A 19,685-nucleotide genomic window follows, 5' to 3' on the forward strand; every position below is an offset into this window, starting at 1 on the left:
TCTCCATGAGGTAAATATTATTAACTTCATTTAGCAGAAGAGTAAGACTAAGGCACAAAGAGTATCAGTAATTTGCCTAGTGGCTCCTGCCGAGTAATTGGCACAGCTAAGATTCTAATTCAGTCTCTTTGAAGCCAAAGCCAGACACTTGGTTCATGTCTGAAGATGCAACTCAACCACTCTGTTAATCAGGGTTCTCTAGAGGGACAGAATTAATGGGATAGATGTATACATAAGTCGGAGTTATTATAGAATATTGACTCACATGATCACAAGGTACGGTCCCACAGTAGGCTGTCTGCAAGCTGAGGAGCAAGGAAGCCAGTCCGAATCCCAAAGTTGAAGACCTTGGAGTTCGATGTTCGAGGGCAAGAAGTGTCCAGCATGGGAGAAAGATGTAGGCTCAGAGGCTAAACCAGTCTGGTCTTTCCACATTCTTCGATCTGCTTTTATTCTGGCTCAGTTGATTAGATCGTGCCCACCCAGACTGAGGATGGGTCTGCCTTTCCCAGTCCATTGACTCAAATGTTAATCACCTTTGGCAATACCCTCACAGACACACCCAGGAACAATTCTTTGCATCTTTCAATCCAATCAAGTTGACAATATTAACCATCACAAGTCCACCCCTTGTCAACTTGAACCCATACACGTCTCCTGAAATCATACATAATCTTCAAATAAAGACAATAATAAGGTCATAATTACGCTTAACATAATACAGCTATCCTTCGTACAACCGGAAACACACCAATCCCCAACCCAAATGCTATTACATAGAGGTAACAACACTTAAATGCTGATATCGGCCGGGCGCGGTGGCTCAAGCCTGTAATCCCAGCACTTTGGGAGGCCGAGACGGGCGGATCACGAGGTCAGGAGATCGAGACCATCCTGGCTAACACGGTGAAACCCCGTCTCTACTAAAAAAATACAAAAAACTAGCCGGGCGAGGTGGCGGGCGCCTGTAGTCCCAGCTACTCGGGAGGCTGAGACAGGAGAATGGCCCGAACCCGGGAGGCGGAGCTTGCAGTGAGCTGAGATCCGGCCACTGCACTCCAGCCTGGGCGACAGAGCGAGACTCCGTCTCAAAAAAAAAAAAAAAAAAAAAAAAAATGCTGATATCAAGTCAGTAAGTCTTATGTCACATGATAAAGGCAAAAGAAAGGAAATAAAATGAAGATATTTTCTTTTTTTTTTTTTTTTTTTTTTTTTTTGAGATGGAGTCTCGCTCTGTCACCCAGGCTGGAGTGCAGTGGCCGGATCTCAGCTCACTGCAAGCTCCGCCTCCCGGGTTCACGCCATTCTCCGGCCTCAGCCTCCCGAGTAGCTGGGACTACAGGCGCCCGCCACCTCGCCCGGCTAGTTTTTTTTGTATTTCTTAATAGAGACGGGGTTTCACCGTGTTAGCCAGGATGGTCTCGATCTCCTGACCTCGTGATCCGCCCGTCTCGGCCTCCCAAAGTGCTGGGATTACAGGCTTGAGCCACCGCGCCCGGCCAAGATATTTTCTTAGTACAAGTGTATATATGCACAAACATGTTCCTAACAAAAGGAGGAGGCAATACTCATGACAATTACAGTCTTCATTTCTGCAACTGGTCACGTGGTCATAGCTTGTATTGATGACTACTTTCTTTGACTACCCATTCTGTATTCCGTTTGCCTTCAGCTAGCACCTCAGCAGATTATGTTTTTTTAACCTGGTGGAGTGACCCAAACCTTGATTCCTGAAGGGTCTGGGCTGTTTGTAATCCTGCCTGGATTGGGCTGTTGTAGTTTCCCATTGACCTTAATCACAGGGCATGGTAATATTAAGAGACACCCTATGGGATCTCCTGTATTCCATGCATACTTCCTTACCTCCATTGTGGAGCAGTAGACTGATTTCATCTTGATAGTCTGGGTCAGTCACCCCAGCCAACACTGTAACTCCCTTCTTAGCTAGTTGACTTAAAGGTAAGAAGAACCCAAAGTGGACAGGTGGCAATCTTAAATTCCAGTTTAATGGAATCATTGTTGTGTCTCTTGGTGGCCACGTTCCTCCCTCTGGAACTAAGACCTCTAGGCCAGCAGAACATAATGCCGCGGAAACAATTGCTATTTTGGAAACATCTAAATGCATGGGTCTGTACTAGGCATTGCGGTCCTGGGATGTAGAGAGGAATTTCCCAGAAGGCCTGTCTCAGGAAGTTTACAGCCCAATAGAAAATTTCATATAATGTAGGTGTCTCCATTCATGAAGCACACATAATTTGGAGGTAGCTGTTAAGAGGTTTCTGCATGCAAAATGTCATATTGGGTCTATGACTCCTTCAGGAGTATTAAACTGAGGCTTTAAGGCTTGGTACAAGTTTTGGGGCACGGTTTGCCATCCATGACAATTAGTACATCTGTCTTTTCCCTGCTTCAGGGCTGGTGTCCAAGCTGAAATGGGAAAGTGTATCATCTTAAATGTGTGTGTGCTGCCTCACTCTGCATCCATATCTTCCTTCACCAGCCTTGCCACCTCCTTTCCTCTAGCCCTGCCACCCTCACTGCATCTTTGCCCAGCCCTGTCTTCCCCCAGGTTCTTCCTATCTCCTTGGCCACACTGCCTTCCTCCTTAACAACTTGCCTCTCCCCTTGCCCACCATCGCCACCTCGTCCCTCGGCCCCCACTCCTCTAGCCCCATCCTTTGATGCCTGCCCCCTCCCTTCCTTCCGACCCGCCTCCTGTGTCTCCCAGCCCTGCTCTGACGTGGGAGGTGAGGGGGGGTGGGGGGATGGATGACTCACAGTGTTATGATGCAGTTCCACAACACACAGCCACATTCACCCACAGACCGAGGTACAGAACGAGAGACAACCTCTGCCCCCCCAGCAGCTGGCCAGCTTTGCAGCCCCAGTCTTGAGTCCCCAACTACCCTCCCCCCACCCACCCCCATCCCCTTCCCAATTGAAGGAGCGGAAAGAGAAGAGAGAAGAGTGAGCAGAGAGATTGAGAGATTGAGAGAGAGAGAGAGAGATAGACGGAGATCTCTGGAGCAGACCTCAAGGTGAGGGGGCAGCCCTTCTCCAAATGAATTTTTTTTCTCTTTGCAAATTTCCTCCTCCTGCTGCGTGTTGCTTTCTCCCCTTCGCAAAAACATTATTCATCCACCCTTTGTCCTCCCTTCCCCCTCCCTGCTGCCTCCGCTCCTCTCTCTCGGTTCTTCCATCCCTCTCCAAGCTCTGACGATTCCCGCACTTATTTCCCGGCAACTTTGGCTGTAGCATCAGGCATTACTGTTTATTGTTTTGCTGCTGGTGCAGACCCCCAAAGCCTGCCCTGGGAGCTGGCAGTGCTGCTAATTATTTGGACCATACCATACTGAGAATACCAGCCCGGGGGATGCCAAAACCTCAGAGCAGATGAGAAAATCCATTGTGAGCAGGTGTCCCCCTCCCTTTCTTTCCCCCCTAAGAAGCACGAGATTCGCACCTGGTTCCTCCAGCCTCTGCCTCGGCGCCTCTGTTGTCAGCTGTCAGTTGCCCCCGCCAGCCCTCCCTCTCCCCTTCCTCCCACGGTCCAGCCCCATCTCACTTCAGGGGAACATCTCTCCCCAGCACTCGGCTTGCCTTTGTTTTTTCTCCAGTCATTTGCCCAACTTGCTTCTCCCTGTGATCCGAGATGGGTGAAAAAATGACCCCTACTCCCCTTTCTGTGATTCTCTGGCCTTCCTTGCAGCCTCTCCTTGGCTTGACTGGGAATTAGGGGAGAGGGAGGGAGGCGTGACGGCTGGAGGCTGGAGAAGGAGCCCAAGATTGGGGACCCAAGCTGCCCCGTTCCCCATGCCCCTTGAAGGTGTTTCAAGGTAGTGCATGTCAGAGGGGAACTCGCAGGCAAAGTTGAAGGCAGACCTGTGAAGCAGAGACTGAAAGGTGGTCTCTTGGCAAGGAGGGCCCATTTCCTGCAGCCGGAGCCCAATGTCACCCTGAACTCAGCCCAAGGTGTTTTCCTGGGGCCCAGCCAGGAGGAGAGGACCTGAAACTGAAGATAGTCTCTATGGAGGTTTTGTGGAGAGACTGCCTGGCGGCCTTCAGAGAGTGGAACGGCTGGGTGCTTGTGGCCACTGCGGACGACAGGACGAGGACAGTCTGTATGCCCTGGCTAACCGCAGCCAACACTGCCTCGCCTCTGCTTAGTGCTCTAGCATTGCCAGAGTGCCCAGCTGGCATCTCTGAACCAGACTTAGGCTAACCACCCACAGCGGGCTGGGAGCTCTATGAAGCAGAAAGCAGCAGCTCACCTGCTTATCGGAGCCCACAGGGGCCACCTCCCTTCTTATCCTCTCCTCCAGCACCTTCAGCCACTCGGAAGCTGGCGCGTGGGCAGAAGGCAATCTTCCTCTATTCCTAATCAGAACCCAGCAATTACTTCATCTTCAGTCACCCACAGTCACTGCTGTTTGTCCCTGCCCCCTGGGAGAAGGTAGAAACATTTTCTGCCTTGTGCCCCAAAGCACAGCTGTTAAAAATGAGTCCTCCTTCTGCTGTTCGTTGTGGCCGTTGCTCTCACCCTACCACACAGCCCTGCCCAGCCCAGGAATCAGGCTCCTCTGACACGCTACCCATTTCCCATTGGCTCCAGCTGTCAGATTGCCTGAAGAAAATGTATTTTCTGCCTAAGTCTTTAACCAAGGGCTAAGGCAACAGTTAGTAAAGAATAGGAAAGAGAAAGACCAAGGGGCCCAGAGGCTGGGAAGACAGGCAGGTGCTTATTCTGGGCCAGAATGAGTGAACCAAGGTGCGGGAATGGGCGGCCACATGTGAGGGCTTCCGTACTGCTGGAAACAACTATAAAGTTCTAGTGAAGAGCGCAGGACCCTGACCTCAGGAGAGAACTGAATCAGGGTTTGTAAACCTGCCTGCATGCTCCTCCTCCCCTCACCTTACACCTCCCCCGCCAAAATGTATAAAGGATCAATTGTATTGCAAACAAAGGCCATGTAAAAGAAAGACCTTCAGGCATCCCCAACTCTTAAAAGACTCTGATCCCCGGAGACACAGTGCCTACCAATGCCTGTGCGATGCAGAGCCTCACGAAGAACTGAAAACCAAGGAGAGGGCACTTGCAGATGACGTTGCTCCCATGGCAGCGTCTGTGCTCGTGGGCTTCTCTCTGTGGAAAATGGTGGAGGCTGCTTCTGCCCCAGGAGGGAGAAACACCGACTCCCTGGCTTTGGCGCCAGAAAGGATCGGCTGCCAGGTTTGCCAGAGCAGGATGGGGATCCAGGGGACAGGGCAACAATGCAACTGGATGCCGAGGGGGGATCGATGGTGATGGGGGAAGTAGAGGTATGGGTGAGCTGAGCCCCTTTTCCTCCATTCCCTCAGGAGGGGCCCTCCTGAGGTCACGGCTCCCCTGATGTCCTTTCCCCTCTTCCCAGGTGACTTCTATTTCTATCTGGTTCTCGTCTGGGGGGGCCCTCGCCGGGCAGCCCCCCAACACTTCTCCTGCCCTGAAACACGGCTCTAGCCAACCTGCTCCGCTGCTTCACCTGCGACCGTCTCTGCGGGGGCTGCACGGCGCCAGCCCCTCCAGCCCGCCAGGGCATTGTCCTCCAGCCCGTCATGCCCAGCTGTGACCCCGGTCCAGGCCCTGCCTGCCTCCCCACCAAGACTTTCCGCAGCTACCTGCCCCGCTGCCACCGCACTTACAGCTGTGTCCACTGCCGTGCACACCTGGCCAAACACGATGAGCTTATTTCCAAGGTATGTGAAGCGGGACCTGCCATTCCCCTCTTCTCGTGCACCAGGCTAGCCTGAACATCACCCAGGGGTGAGGCAGCGAAGCTCTTCCTCTCTCCCACACACCCCTGCGGGGATTCAGGCAGTGGGGCTGAGGGCTGCTTGGTAGTCACTGTCTGTCCTATGTCTCCACAGTCCTTCCAAGGGAGCCATGGCCGAGCCTACCTGTTTAACTCCGTGTGAGTCTACCTCTTTCCTTGTGCGTGTGCTTGTGCTTATGTGTGAGTGAGTCATTTCCCTGTGGAGAAAGGGGGGAATCCATAAGGTGATCTTGTGCCTTCAGTCTTTGCCTCCCCTTTTGCAAAGGGGTTCTCAGTCTGAAGTTCTCACATGGGGAGCCCAGGGAGAATTGAAATCATAACGTTGGAAAAAGAAGGCCCAGGCTCTAGTCTTAAAGGGGTGAATTATTAAAGGCAGGGGCTGTCCAGTTCTCTCCAGTTGGAAGTTCCCTTGGGCTGTCTGGGGACTGGACTGACAGTGCAATCCCACTGGGTGCTGGGTCCTTCCTGTTTCCTGAGACAGGGTCAACGTGGGTTGCGGGCCAGCTGAACAGCGCCTCTTGCTCACGGGGCTCCACTCGGTAGCTGATATTTTCTGTGAGAGCTGCAAAACCACACTGGGCTGGAAATATGTAAGTACCTGAGGAAGAGGGTCACCCTCTAAAGTGGAAGTCCCCACAGCCCTTCAAGCCCCAGTGACCACATCAGGTCCTTGCATGGTCCAAAGAGGAAAGAAAGAACTAGTTACTGGGTTGGGCTAGGTGGATGAGTCTCGGGGTGGGGGCCGTACAGGTGGCAATGGGGCCTGGAAGGAAACTGCTTTGTCCTACAATCACTGCTTTCTCCTTCACCAGGAACAAGCTTTTGAGACGAGCCAGAAGTACAAGGAAGGGAAATATATCATTGAAATGTCACACATGGTGAAGGACAACGGCTGGGACTGAGGGGCTCAGGCAGGCTGTGCCCTTCCTCCGCATGCCCCTCCCTCCCCACGGCCCTGCCAAGCAGTCTATACCAGCATGAGTACTGCCCCACCCCTGGGGGAAACCTGGCTCCAACCAACCCCTCCCCTGCCTCCACCATATCCACTACCAGGCACCCTTTGGAACAGGGGTCTGGGTGTACCCCAGGGGTGTTAAGGCTCAGGAGTGGGCAGCAGTCAGGGAGAGACAGAACTGGGGGAAAGGGATGGTTGTGGGTCCTTCTGTTCCCAAGTTCCTGAAAGTTGAGGCAATGGCAGGGCGTAGACTCAGGCAGAGAGGATTGTGGGAGGAATCCGTTTTTGCTCCACCTCTTTTTGAGTGAACAGAGGACAAACCTTGGGTCACGGGGCTAGTAGATCGTGGACCACAGAATAGCAAATGAGAAAAAGCTTGGGTTGGAGTGAAATTTTGGTCTCAGGCAGCAGAACAGACCAGAGTCTCTGAGGATGAAGTTTCCCACCCCTATTTGTAGGGAAAAGGACTCACGTGCAGGGAAAACTCAAATCCCAGGCCCTGGGAAATAGTAAAAGAATCAAAGGGGTTTCCATTTCACTCCACTTGTTAGTTTATCTTGGCACTGAAGAGGCACTTTCGAATATCTAACTTTTGCCGTTGGATGGGGTAGGGACAGCTGCACGCGGAACAGCCCCCACCGCCAGTCGGCTGCTTCCAGAACAAGCAGTCTTTATGGGCTTTCTCTGAGGCCCAGTCACTGCTCCTGGGACCCAGTCCCCTGGAGGGGAGGTGGAAAATCAGTGCTACGGGTCCAGTCTTTCCCGTGGCTGCCACCAGCGAATGAAACTTTTGTATGATACATAAAGTGCTTGGGTCTATTTTTAATAAAAAGGGAAAAAGCAACTTGAGGCAACCTGTCCTCTGACTTTCTTTCCCCATGCATGTACCCATAACTGTCCCCGTCACACACAACCCCCCACCCACCCACCCGGGCCTGTCCCTTTAGACCACTAGGGGGCAGCAGTTGCCGTATCCATGGCAAAACTACTGCTTGAGCTTTTACCAGAGGATAAACTTCAGGTGAGGTTTTGCGTATAAGAGGGGTGGGTTTTGTGAGCTATTCCATCGAGAGCATCCAAAACCCCTTCTGTCTGCTGGCACCCCGACAGTAAGTCCATTTTTGCCTAGATCCAGGATTGGGCAACTGAAAGGGGCTCATCTCAGAATAAGGATTTTCTTGAGTCCCATGGCTTTTCAGCCCGGTTCTGTAATGTTCTGGTCAGTTCATGGGCACACTTAAGGCTAAAAGGAAAATCATTCAGCCAAAGTGCTGCCCTGGCAGTTGATGGGAAGTGAAACAAAATAGCTCAAAAATTAGGCCGGGCACGATGGCTCACGCCTGCAATTCCAGCACTTTGAGAGGCCAAGGCTGGTGAATCACTTGATGTCAGGAGTTTGAGACCAGCCTGACCAACATGGTGAAACCGTTTCTACTAAAAATTCAAAAATTAGCCAGGCATGATGGCACGTGCCTGTAATCCCAGCTACTCAGGAGGCTTAGGCAGGAGAATCGCTTGAACCCAGGAGGTAGAGGTTGCAGTGAGCCAAGATCATGCTGTTGCACTCCAGCCTGGCAACAGGGCGAGACTCCGTCTCAAAAAGAAAAGCTCAAAATCGCAACGTCAATGCCACCGTGTGGCCCAAGGGGCATTTTATTGGCAGTGACATGAAATCCCTACTGTTGTTGGGTGCCCAGCAGTTACAGGGGAGACCATATACATCATAAAGATCACTTTTTGGTAAGCTATAATATTCTTTCCAGATTCATTCATTAATACTCCCAATATTTATAAAGCACCTATTACTTGCCAGGCATTGTGTTAAGCACTGTATGTTAAGCACATGGTGAAGATAAGGCAGCTGTGGCCTGACTTCCTGGAGCTTTCTGTCCAGTAGGAGATGCAATAACCAGGCAATCCCTGTAGAAGAGGATAATAAGGGCTCTAAGCAGGGACGCAGAGGAAGCTTGGGAGCTCATAGGAAAGGAACTCAGCCTAGATTTAAGGAGTCAAGGAAGGCTTCACAAACGTGATGACTACGATGGCATTTGAAAGATAAGAAGTTAGGTGGCAAAGGCAAAAGTGATAGAAGTATTTCAAACAGAGGGAACTGTATGTGTCGGGTAACTTATGTTTAGTTAGTTGAAGGAAATAAAAGTTTCTTGTGGGCTGAAAGCAGTGGCTCATGCCTTAATTGCAGCACTTTAGGAAGCCAAGCCTGGAGGCTTGAGGCCAAAGTTTGAGTTTAGACTGGGCAATATAGCAAGATCTTGTCTCAGTAAAAAGAGCCATATCCGCACCTGTAGTCTCGATTACTCAGGAGGCTGAGCAGGAGGATCACTTGAGCCCAGGAGGCCGAGGCTGCAGTGAGCCATGATCATGCCACTGCACTCCAGCCTGGGGAACAGAGCAAAACTTTGTCTCCTTAAAAAAAAATTGCCTGTGGCTGGAGTATAGGCAGCAAGTGGGTGAGAGATGAGATGAAAGACAAGCAGGAACCATAAACTATTTAGGGAATCTAGATTTTATCCCAATGGTATTAGGGAAATATGGAAAAATTGTTTTTTTTAAAGTGGAGTGGCAGTATCAAATGGCTATTTGTGCCCAGACAAGAGGCTCAAATAGAAGTTTTAATAGACTGAAGAAAGTAAGGAACATATGGAAGGGCACAGTGGCTCACACCCATAATCCCAGAATTTTGGGAGGCTGAGGTGGGCAATCACTTGAGTCCAAGAGTTTGAGACCAGCTTGGGCAACAAAAATTAGCCAGGCGTGGTGGCGCATGCCTGTAATCCCAGCTACTCAGGAGGCTGAGGCAGGAGAATCACTTGAACCCATGAGGCAGAGGTTGCAGTGGGCCGAGATCATGCCACTGCACTCCAGCCTGGGCGACACAGCGAGATTCTGTCTTAAAAAAAAAAAAACAAAAGAACAAAAAATGGAGAGGCTGTCTGGGCAGGAGGAAGGAGGACTAGAACTGGAAGGCGCATAAGTAAAAGGCGAAGGGAAAAAGGCAAGCCATGGGGAAATGTCCAACATCCCCCAACTAAGGCCTTTGGGTAGCCTGACCTATCTTTCGGTTTCTGCGTGCCTAGTGATGCCAAGACCCCTCTAGGGGTTCAGCAGAGGTCCTCAAAACCCTATCCCTCTTGGACCCACTTCTTGCACCAAAGTTTAGAAAGATTTCTCAAGTCCCAACCTCTGCTCTTGAAAACCAGGCACAAACTAGCTGCCTTCTTAAAGAAGCTCCCCACATATTCCTCTCATTCAATTTATTTTAACATGTTCTAATTAAGCCTACTAGGTGCTGTGGGAGACAGAGAAGTACACGGCAGAGTCGTTGCTCTCAAATTTCTGTCTCTTTTTTTTTTTTGAGATGGAGTCTTGCTCCGTTGCCCAGGCTGGAGTGCAGTGGCGCAATCTCAGCTCACTGCAACCTCCGCCTCCCAGATTCATTCAAGAGATTCTCCTGCCTCAGCCATCCGAGTAGCTGAGAGTACAGGCGTGCATCGCCACGCCTGGCTAATTTTTGTGTTTTTAGCAGATACAGGGTTTCACCATGTTGGCCAGGCTGGTCTTGAACACCTGACCTCAGGTGATCCGCCTGCCTCGGCCTCCCAAGGTGCTGGGATTACAGGCATGAGCCACCGCACCCGGCCTCAATTTCCTTGTAATTGGTCCTGGAAGAATCGTTCTGTGGGTTGATTCAAGGGATTCTATTAATCTCTAAAATTAAGTCATGGGCAATGCTGTCCAAATCTTGGATGCCCAGACAGGTGTGCCCTCAAGCAGCATTATCATCAAACACCCGGTGACCAAAAGGGAGTGGTGCAGAGAAAGGCAAGTGGATTTAGGAGGGAGCTGCAGGTATGGGATGCCAGGAGCACACAGGTCCTTTTCCCTGGGGAGCAATCCTTTTCAGTTAACCCCTTTTCCTTTCTGGTGTATTCCTTTTTTTCTCAAGTAGGCCTACTCTGTACCTAATAGTGATTCTCCTGATCTTTTCCCACTCACTCTCCATTCCAGGCTGAGTCTGGGAACGCTTATCCTTCTTAGCCTAGGAGTTGCCACCACTTGTGGTCCTTAAAGGCTTGAGGCTTTGGATGATACCCTCATACAACCAGCAGATGGCATCAAAACCTTCCATCCCTCAGCTCAGGACATCTCCCAGTTTAAAGAACCTACTCAGATCTCTCCAGATGGGTCTACAAAAAGATGAGTGAGCTCTCAAGACTTAAAACAGGGTTGTATCTAGGCTTTGCAACCTAAGAGCTACACAGTCTTAGCCAAACTGTTTAAACCTTTCCGACCCTCAGTTTTTTCATCCATAAAATGGGCTGTTACCTCCCAAGAAGTTATTAGGGTTTACAGTAACAGAGGCAGTGTCTATCACAAGCAATGCACACAGAAGTAGCTCCATAAATGTGAGCTATTAGTATAACCACCAAGTGAGGTTTCCCAGATTCCCACCAGGGTAGCTGACTGGTGCCCAGATGGGAGAGGAAATTGCAATGCTGAGGAGGCAGCCAGCGCTGGGTAGCACTACACGGCCAATGCCCTTTTAACATTGCACTGCTAGTGACAGGTGCAGACAGTAGCACAATGTGAAAAGAGCTCTGGCCAGCAGCAGAGGCACGCCGGCCCTGCCTCCTCACTCCTTCTCCCAGTCCCCGGCCCACTCAGCTCACGGGCTCCCTCTGCCCCTGCTTTGCTTCAATACAGCTTCTTTCCCTTTTATTCCATTCTTAGTGTTAATTCTGTTTTTTCAACACTCTTCCTTTCCCCTTCTTCCTCACCGCGCCCCCCCTGCCCCCAGCACACAGACCACCTTTTTCTTGGAGGTTTTGGGATGGGAGGTCAGGACCCACTAAAGCAGGTGCAGGGATACTTTGGGCCTGAAAATGGTTATTAGCAATCCCCAAAGTCTGGAGGTCACTCGCATGAGGCTGTGTTCATCTGGATTTGCATTTCTGCCAGCTTCCCTTCTAGAGAGGAGCTTGCTGCCCAAGACTACAGAACCTTGTACTCTTATCTAAGTTTCCATCTCCTTTTCAATTTAGATAAAGGGGAGCTCTAGGCCTCAAGGCAACACTCTCAGATGACCTTCCAGGACCAGAGAGGTGGGAGCCTGTAGTCACAGCTCCCCACACAGTTGAGAGAAGCTTCCAGGCGGGAGGTAAAAGCTGCCGGTGAAGCCCCACCCCTGCATCTCCTTTTGGAGGTCCTGAAAGCACCTTGCAGATTCAGCATTAAAATGGTGAGGGTGATTCCCTCATAGTTACTGAGAGTTAGGGATAGGGTTTCACTGGCAGTGGGATTCAAATCTGAGTTATTTCCTGTTTTATCCAGGGACCCTTGGTTGGGGAGTCTTCAAGCTCATCCTAGCACTTCCCCATCCTATCCGACCCTAAGGGGGCTTCAATCCAGGACAAACAGTCCCGGGAGGATTAACACCCAAGGCCAGAAGGCTGCCCTGGAAGGACACCTGGATATCTGGAGGCTCAGACCCAGGCAGGCTCTATTGTGGCACATTCCAGCTAGGGCCACAGCCCCGGAGCCCAGCTCCAGTTCTGACCTGGTGAACTTTGTGCAGCCCAAAGAAACAGAGGCTGGAGGGTGATTCCTCTAGTGCCCTGATCAACAAAAGGCCTCCCAGGCAACGGTGTGGCCTCTGGGAGATGCCCTCTACACTACTCCACAGCCACCATAAGGAATAGAGGACAGAATTCCAGTTGGAAGCTCTTCCTCTGGGCTTCCCCTCTAGCCTCGTCCCACCCCCTCAGGAAGCAGGAGAAGTTCCCTCCCGCCCTCCCAGGCAGAGTTTTTTCTCGTAATCTGCAAACATGGGGCCCTGCCCCACAGTTTGCACAGTTTTAATGGGCGGAAACCAAGACCCCTCGAGGGTCAGTCACCAGGCCTCTCTGCTCTGGGGTTGGGCAAACCAGTCCCAGCTGGGAACTGGATCACACCAACAGGGGGCAGAGGGGCAAAGATAAGGCTGCACAGCAAGCTTCAGGGAGGCGGGGGGAAGAGTCTTCCCCAAGAAGTTTCCAGGTCTCTCCTTAGGGAGTGCAGGGAGAAAGGGCCAAGAGCCCCTCAGCTCTCACACACCCAACTCATTCCTGAGGAGCAGGCCCAGCGACTCACCAGCCAGCAGGACCCCTCCCCCACCTTGGGCCCAGGAGCCAGCCCCCAGCTCCTTCCAGAAGCGAGTGTAGAGACCGAGGAGGAAATGGGGGAGGGGAGGCCCCGGCTCAAGTTCTCTCCTCTCCCCCTCCTCATTGGCCACCATCTTCCGGCCCCTGCCCCCAGAGCAGCAGGGGATGGGGCCCAGCCTGTAGAAGGGAGAGAAAGGGCAGGTGGGGGGTTAGCTGGAGCAGCAGGGGCAGGGGGCTGGCCCCAACTGTCTCCTCCCACCCCCTCCTCGCAGCCATGGCGACGGGAGGAGGAGACCAGGAGGGTCCTGAAAGCCATGTTCTGTGAATGGGATGAGAGAGGCAGCTGGGAAGTGGGGGGTGAGGGGCGCTCTCCTTCAACACCCAACTGTGCTCCCCCTCAACACACACACCTCGAGGCTGGACCACACAGGCGCGCGTACACACCACACACACACACACACACACACACAAACTCTCAGCCATACTTGCACAACTCAGCCCTCACTACACACCCAAACAACAAGAACTGGAGTGTGAGAGCACGCCCCCCACACACACATCCATGCACCCCTCAACACCGCACAACTATCAGCTCGAAAGCCAGCCTCACACCACCACACCGTCCCTGGCTCACCCTACAACTTCTGAAGGTGCAGAACTCCCTGCCCTGCTCCAGCCCTTCGGCCCCCGGCTCCCTCGGAACACTCCACGCCCTCGCACACAGCCCAGGTGGAGCCAGATGGCCCAGCTTGGCCGTGCCCAGCGGAGCCCCCCATGCCTTCCCCACCACGCCCCCCACTGGAAAATGACAGTGAGGCCACATCAGAAAGACACGCCTGGTACTTCCCAGTTACAGTGTTTCGAAAGGAAAAAATAGAAAAGATGCCCACGAGTGGAGAATGAGGAGGGAAAAAGGAAGACGAGAGAAAGAGCCCAGACCGCCCCCCTCCCTTCCCCAAGAGAGAATAAAACCGAGAATCGGTGTCGTTACCCTTCGGGAAGCTCTCGATACCTACACATTGCTCTTCGTTAGGATCCTCTGCCTGCCACCTCCTTCTTCCCGGGCTCTTTCTCTGCCCTTCCCTCCCTCTTGGCTCCCCTCCCTGGCCTCGCTCCCCCTCGCTCACGCCCTCTCGCACCCCGCCAGCCCCTCTCCAAGGCCGGGCTCGGATCCCCAGCGGCCGCCCCGCCATCCACCGGCCGGGACCGAGGTTGCGAGGCCGGTGGGCCGCGGAGCCCCTCTCCTCTGCCGATCTCGCTCTTCCCCCCTCGCCCCCTTTCTCCTTCCACACTCCCTGCCGTCCATCTTGAATACTTGGGATTCTTGAATGGAGTGAGCAGGATCCGCTCCCCCAGGCTCCCATTGGCTGTGGGTTAACCCTTTTGAAACGAGATCCTCCCTCCGATTGGCTGCCAGGCTCCCCTCTTCTCCCCCAACCCCCATCCCCTCCGCCTTCCAACAGCCCGCGAGGTCAGGGCGCTCCCGGAGCCCCCTCCCCTGGCCTCTCACCCCCACAACCCCCGCACCAGGATGCCCCTCTCCCGGCTCTTTCCGTCACGCTCCCCACAGGGCTGCAGGTGAAGGCAGATCCAGTTCCCGCCAAATGCGGCCCCAAGGTGGGGCCGGCAGAAACCGTGTTCCCAGATGCCCCTCGTGCTGGATTTGGAGACCTTGGAAGACAGAAGGGGTGCAATTTGCTGCCCGTCTGCAACCCCTCCTTGACCAGAAGTACTTCTCCAACAGGGGATCCACTCAGCCTTTCAGCCTCACCCAAGGCGATGGGAGAGCTCTCCTGAACGCCCACTCCCCTTGGGCTGGCCAGGAGGAGGGCAGCTCTAGAAAGAAGATCTGGGGCTCTTCACAGGAGCTAATTCCCCGAGTGCCGCAGGGTAGGCCTGACCCGATCAGGAATGTGCAGCATCTGGAGCTCCGCTCCGTCAAAAACATCCCCTCAGACCAGCCCTGCCCCGCCTGGGCCAACGTGCTGTGCGCCCACAAGGGGCTCAGAGGTGGGGGAGCCAGAGAGGAAGGCGGCAGCAAGGACGAGGGCGATATGTCAGGCCTTGGAGTAAGGTCCGGGGTTTTAGGCCTAAATCTGTCATTAAGATGCTTGGCGAGATCTGGGCGCGGTGGCTGACGCCTATAATCCAAGCACTTTGAGAGGCTGAGGTGGGAGGATTGCTTGAGCCCAGGAGTTCCAGACCTGCCTGGGTAACACACTGAGATCTCATCTCTACAAAAAATAAAAAAAATCAGCTGGGCGTCGTGGTGTGGCCTATGGTCCCAGCTACTAGGGAGGCTGAAAGGGGAGGATCACTTAAGCCTAGGAGTTCCAGGTTGCAGTGAGCTATGGTCAGGCTCGGTGGCTCACGCCTGTAATCCCAGCACTTTGGGAGGCGAAAGCAGGTGGATCGCCTGAGTTCAGGAGTTCAAGACGAGCCTGGCCAACATGGTGATACCCCGTCTCTACTAAAACTACAAAAATTATCAGGGCCTGGTGGTGATTACCTGTAATCCCAGCTACTTGGGAGGCTGAGGCAGGAGAATCGCTTGAACCCAGGAGGCAGAAGTTGCAGTGAGCTGAGACCACACCATTGCACTCCAGTCTGGGTGACAAGAGCGAAACTCCATCTCAAAAAAAAAAAAAAAAAAAGCTCGGCGAGGTCATGTTTCCTCTTTAGCTTCAGTTTCCTCGTTTGCAAAACGTTGGTCTGGAACAGCGCAGTCCTGATAGAAGTTTCTGTGAGAAGATGGAAATGTTCTATATCTGCATCATTGTCCAAAATTACATATATCCTGGTCCATTTTTTAAATAAAATGCCTCAAATAGGCTTGGGTCCACAAACCACAGGAGAACAAGATCCGCTAAGCCCCTACCTTAATAGCTGGCACCTGCTGATTGGGGCCCCTTAGCTGCCCTCACCTGAACCAAAGAGTTGAGTTTAGCTTGAAAGATAGCTAACTTATCAGCTTGCCTGATCATACCTGGATCATTAGTCAAATAGTTGAAGGACCCCCAAGATGGCTGCAATGCATTATGGGCTGCAACAAAATGCAGCAGGGCAATCCTGAAGAAAACACCTAAAGCCCCAGCCCAACAACTACTAGGCGATGCTGGGGAAGATTGTGACCCCATAGTACTCAGCCTATGAGGATCGCGGGGAGGGACTTGCGTACTAGGGGATAAATTGCTTGTTGTAACTGTCCTGGTTGTGCCTGCCTATCAGACATCCAATCTTGCAAGACTGTCGTTAAAAGTCTCACTTTCCCTGTTCCTTGTGCCTCTAGTTCCATTCTTTGGGTTTAGATGGGTGAGCATGTTTCCCTCAGTCATCAAACAATATGGTAGCCACTAGCTACATGTGACTGTTGAGCACTTAAATATGCTACAGTGACTGAGGAAGTGGCTTTTAAATTTTATTTCATTTTATTTACTTTTATACAGCCGCATGAGGCTAGTGGCTACTATACTGGTCTAGAAAATCTTTGTGGTATTGCTAATGAGAATAGGATTCTATGACCCCCTTTCTTTTTTCTTTTTTTGGAGACAGGGTCTTGATGTGTTGTCCAGGCTGGAGTCCATCACAGCTCACTGCAGTCTAGACCTTTCAGGCTCAAGTGATTTTCCTGCCTCAGTCTCCCAAGTAGCTGAGGCTACAGATACGTGCCACCACACCCAACTAATTTTTTTTTTTTTTTTAAGAAAGACTTGCTATGTTGCTTAGGCTGGTGTTGAACTCCTGGGCTCAAGCAATCTTCCCATCTTGACCTCCCAAAGTGCTGGGATTATAGGCATGAGCCACCGCACCTACTGGCCCATTCTATGATTCTTTTTTTTATTTTTTTGAGAGAGAGTCTGGCTTTGTTGCCCAGGCTGTAGAGCAGTGGCACAATCTGCAACCTCCGCCTCCTGGGTTCAAGCAATTCTCCTACCTCAGCCTCCTGAGTAGCCTGGATTACAGGTGTGCACCACCACGCCCGGCCCCTAGTAGAGATAGGGTTTCACCATGTTGGTCAGGCTGGTCTCAAATTCCTGACCTTGTGATCCACCCACCTTGGCCTCCCAAAATGCTGGGATTACAGGCGTGAGCCACCGCGCCCGGCCATGAGACACTGCGCCTGGCTCATTCTGTGATTCTTGTCTGGGAAAAGAAAAAATCCATTCTTTTCATCCTCAGGCATGAACTCCTCCATGTCCAAATCACAAATCATAAGGGCGTCAATTCCCAGGAAATGAGGTTCAAATTCTTGTCACTTTTGTCAGGAATCCTTTCCTTATGAATGTCAACCACTTTTCTGAGAAGGGAGCTGAGATACACCCACCCCACTACACAGTGAAAGATTGTGGCTAAAAGGGAATTTGCAGGTTTGTCCAACCTTCTTGTCTTTTCAAAAATAGAAAACAAGATGTTGATGGGGTGGGGAGAGGGGCTTTCACTTGCCCAGGGACGGTCAGGACAGCAGGTTGATGTGTTCACTCACGAGTTAACATGCACCTGTAAAGTTAGTCCATCTCTTTGGGGCTCTTGTGGAAGCACACACATACATGTACATCATTAAGTTCATTCAAGAAACGTACTTCTCTGACCTTGGCCAAATGAGAGCCAAGATTGAAATCAGCCAGTGTGGCTGATACTAAGAGATGGTCAGCTCCATGAGAGGGCCAGATGGGTCCTCCAACTGGCATGTGGAAATCCAGAGCTCCTGGGTATGCCAGGATTACAAGAAGATGGACAGCCCAGAGCCCACTCCCTGGTTGAGGGACCCCCTTGTGGCATTGCCACCATGAGAAAAAGGAAGCTGAGGGGTGGGAGAAGAATGCCTCTGAGTTTATCCTTGCACTGACCGAGACACAGAATTAGCTTGGATTTCTGGAGGATGAGGAGGGCAGGGTGCCCAGGATTTTGGTAGCTACAGGCCATGACTTGTGAATACAGGGCCCTAACATAACAGAGAGAGAAAGCCGCTGCAGGGAGTTAATAAAGGAGATGGCTGCACTGGCCTGAGCTTATACAGTGTTTGTCCAATCTTGCTTCTGGAGAGCCTTTGCCTGGGTAATGTGCATGAGGGGAAACACAGAACTTCCTGGGAAATGGCTGCTGTCTTCAATATTTCCTTACTACTAGGAGACATTACTAAATGACTGCTCTGGTGAGAGATTTAAGGAGTTCAGAGAAAGGAAGGATTGCTCCCAGTGGGGAATGGAATCCAAGAAGGCTTCCTGGAGGAAGCAGCATCTGAGACTTGAATAGAAAGTATTTAGACACAAGAAGGTGCGAAAATGAAGACAAGGAAATGCCAAGGAGAGAGAACAACACAAAGGCTGAGAGGTGGGGAAATGGTGGGATTGGTTGGAGATTCAGTGGGAACCTAGGGTGTCTGAAGGGGAATAGAAAGGAAGAAAAGGCAGCTGGGACAGATCATGGAGGGCTTGGACACATCTCTCCAGCCTCTACTCTGCTCCAAAGACATCATTTGCCTTGAACAAACTTTCATCTTTTTCCTCAGCAAGACACACCCCTCAACTATTCATTCCACTGCCCCAGGGCCTCCACGCTCAGCTCTCTGCCTCTTTTGCCTTGGACTACAGGCCCATCTGTGTTCCACAGACATCCTTTCCTGGACAAAATGGGTTCCAGTTGCCCAGTAGAGAATGGACTGTCATTGGTGCCTCTCAGTTCAGTCTCCTGTCTCTGGATTCCCAGTGTGTAGGTATGAGCTGCATGAGGGACCCTCCTTTTTCACTCATCACCTTCCAAACCCCCCACATGGCCCCACCCCTTCTCAAGAGAGTCAAAAATGGAGGTCCAGAACAGCTAGACATGGTCCAACCTGTTACAGGAGTGTAAAAAATGCACCCAGGAGCTACTTGGCTCCTAGCCACCCTACCCCACCTCCACATTCTTCACTCCTCTTATGGGAATTTCAGAATGCACCTGGGCTTTGCAGGAACCTCCCTTTCCCACCACCCCCACAGCAATCCAAGACTATTCTGGAGGTGCTTCCTTTGCCTTCCTCCCTAACCTCCATTGTCCTACACAGATATGGGTCCCTCCATGCCTATTTGGGTAAATCGCATAGAAAAGAAGGATTGCTCCCAATGGGGAATGGAATCCAAGAAGGCTTCCTGGAGGAAGCAGCATCTGAGTCTTGAAGAATAGAAAGTATCACATAGAATACTATAAATGTGAGACAGGGAGACCATCTGCCCTAAACCTCTGCCTCTTGGAAGAACTGAATCTGAAACGCTGGAGAGAGTTGCCTCCTTGCTTAAACACCAGTGGAGGTAATTCAGTTGCTAATAACACACGACTTTTTTTTTTTTTTTTTTTTTTTTTGAGACAGAGTCCTGCTTTGTCACCCAGGCTGAAGTGCAGGGTTGCCATCATGGCTCACTGCAGCCTTGACCTCCTGAGATCAAGCAATACTCCTGCCTCAGCCAACTAGATGGGACTACAGGAACATGCAACCACACCTAGCTAATTTTTTTTTTTTTTTTTATAGAGACAGGGTCTCCTTATGTTGCCCAGGCTGGTCTCAAACCCCTAGGCTCTAGCCGTCCTCCTGCCTCAGGCTCCCAAAGTGCCGGGGTTATGGATGTGAACCACTGTGTCTGGCTAACACAGCTCCTAGTTCACTTGAGATGATGATACAGGCTTTTCCATGTGAGCCTCTTTCATTTCCCCTTCTTCCACAGTAAGGTGTCTCTTCACCTTTACCATCCTGCTTCTCTGAAACGCTCCTATGTCTGAGCACTG

At 51.7% G+C, this 19,685-nt stretch overlaps 1 protein-coding gene and 1 non-coding gene across 4 annotated transcripts; one reads left to right on the forward strand and one right to left on the reverse strand.

The window, feature by feature from the left end:
- The first annotated feature begins 2,810 nt into the window (after nucleotides 1–2,810).
- YPEL4 (yippee like 4) lies at nucleotides 2,811–7,617 on the forward strand. Of its 3 annotated transcripts, none has more exons than XM_015114123.3 (5): nucleotides 2,811–5,230; nucleotides 5,412–5,736; nucleotides 5,908–5,951; nucleotides 6,295–6,403; nucleotides 6,626–7,617. In XM_015114123.3, exons 2-5 carry the CDS (start codon nucleotides 5,596–5,598, stop codon nucleotides 6,713–6,715), a joined length of 384 nt encoding a protein of 127 aa, XP_014969609.1. In that variant the 5' UTR covers nucleotides 2,811–5,230; nucleotides 5,412–5,595; the 3' UTR covers nucleotides 6,716–7,617. The 3 variants fall into 3 exon arrangements, 2 of the variants coding, with proteins under 2 accessions (XP_014969609.1, NP_001248736.1); NM_001261807.1 differs by having other exon boundaries at nucleotides 2,890–3,038; XR_013403199.1 differs by lacking the exon at nucleotides 5,908–5,951.
- Nucleotides 7,618–11,316: 3,699 nt separating this feature from the next.
- On the reverse strand, nucleotides 11,317–11,397 carry MIR130A (microRNA mir-130a). The gene has a single exon (NR_031967.1). It is a non-coding gene; the product is annotated as a microRNA mir-130a (primary transcript).
- Nucleotides 11,398–19,685: the final 8,288 nt, after the last annotated feature.

Source organism: Macaca mulatta, chromosome 14 (assembly GCF_049350105.2).
Source record: "Macaca mulatta isolate MMU2019108-1 chromosome 14, T2T-MMU8v2.0, whole genome shotgun sequence".
Lineage (NCBI taxonomy): Eukaryota > Metazoa > Chordata > Mammalia > Primates > Cercopithecidae > Macaca > Macaca mulatta.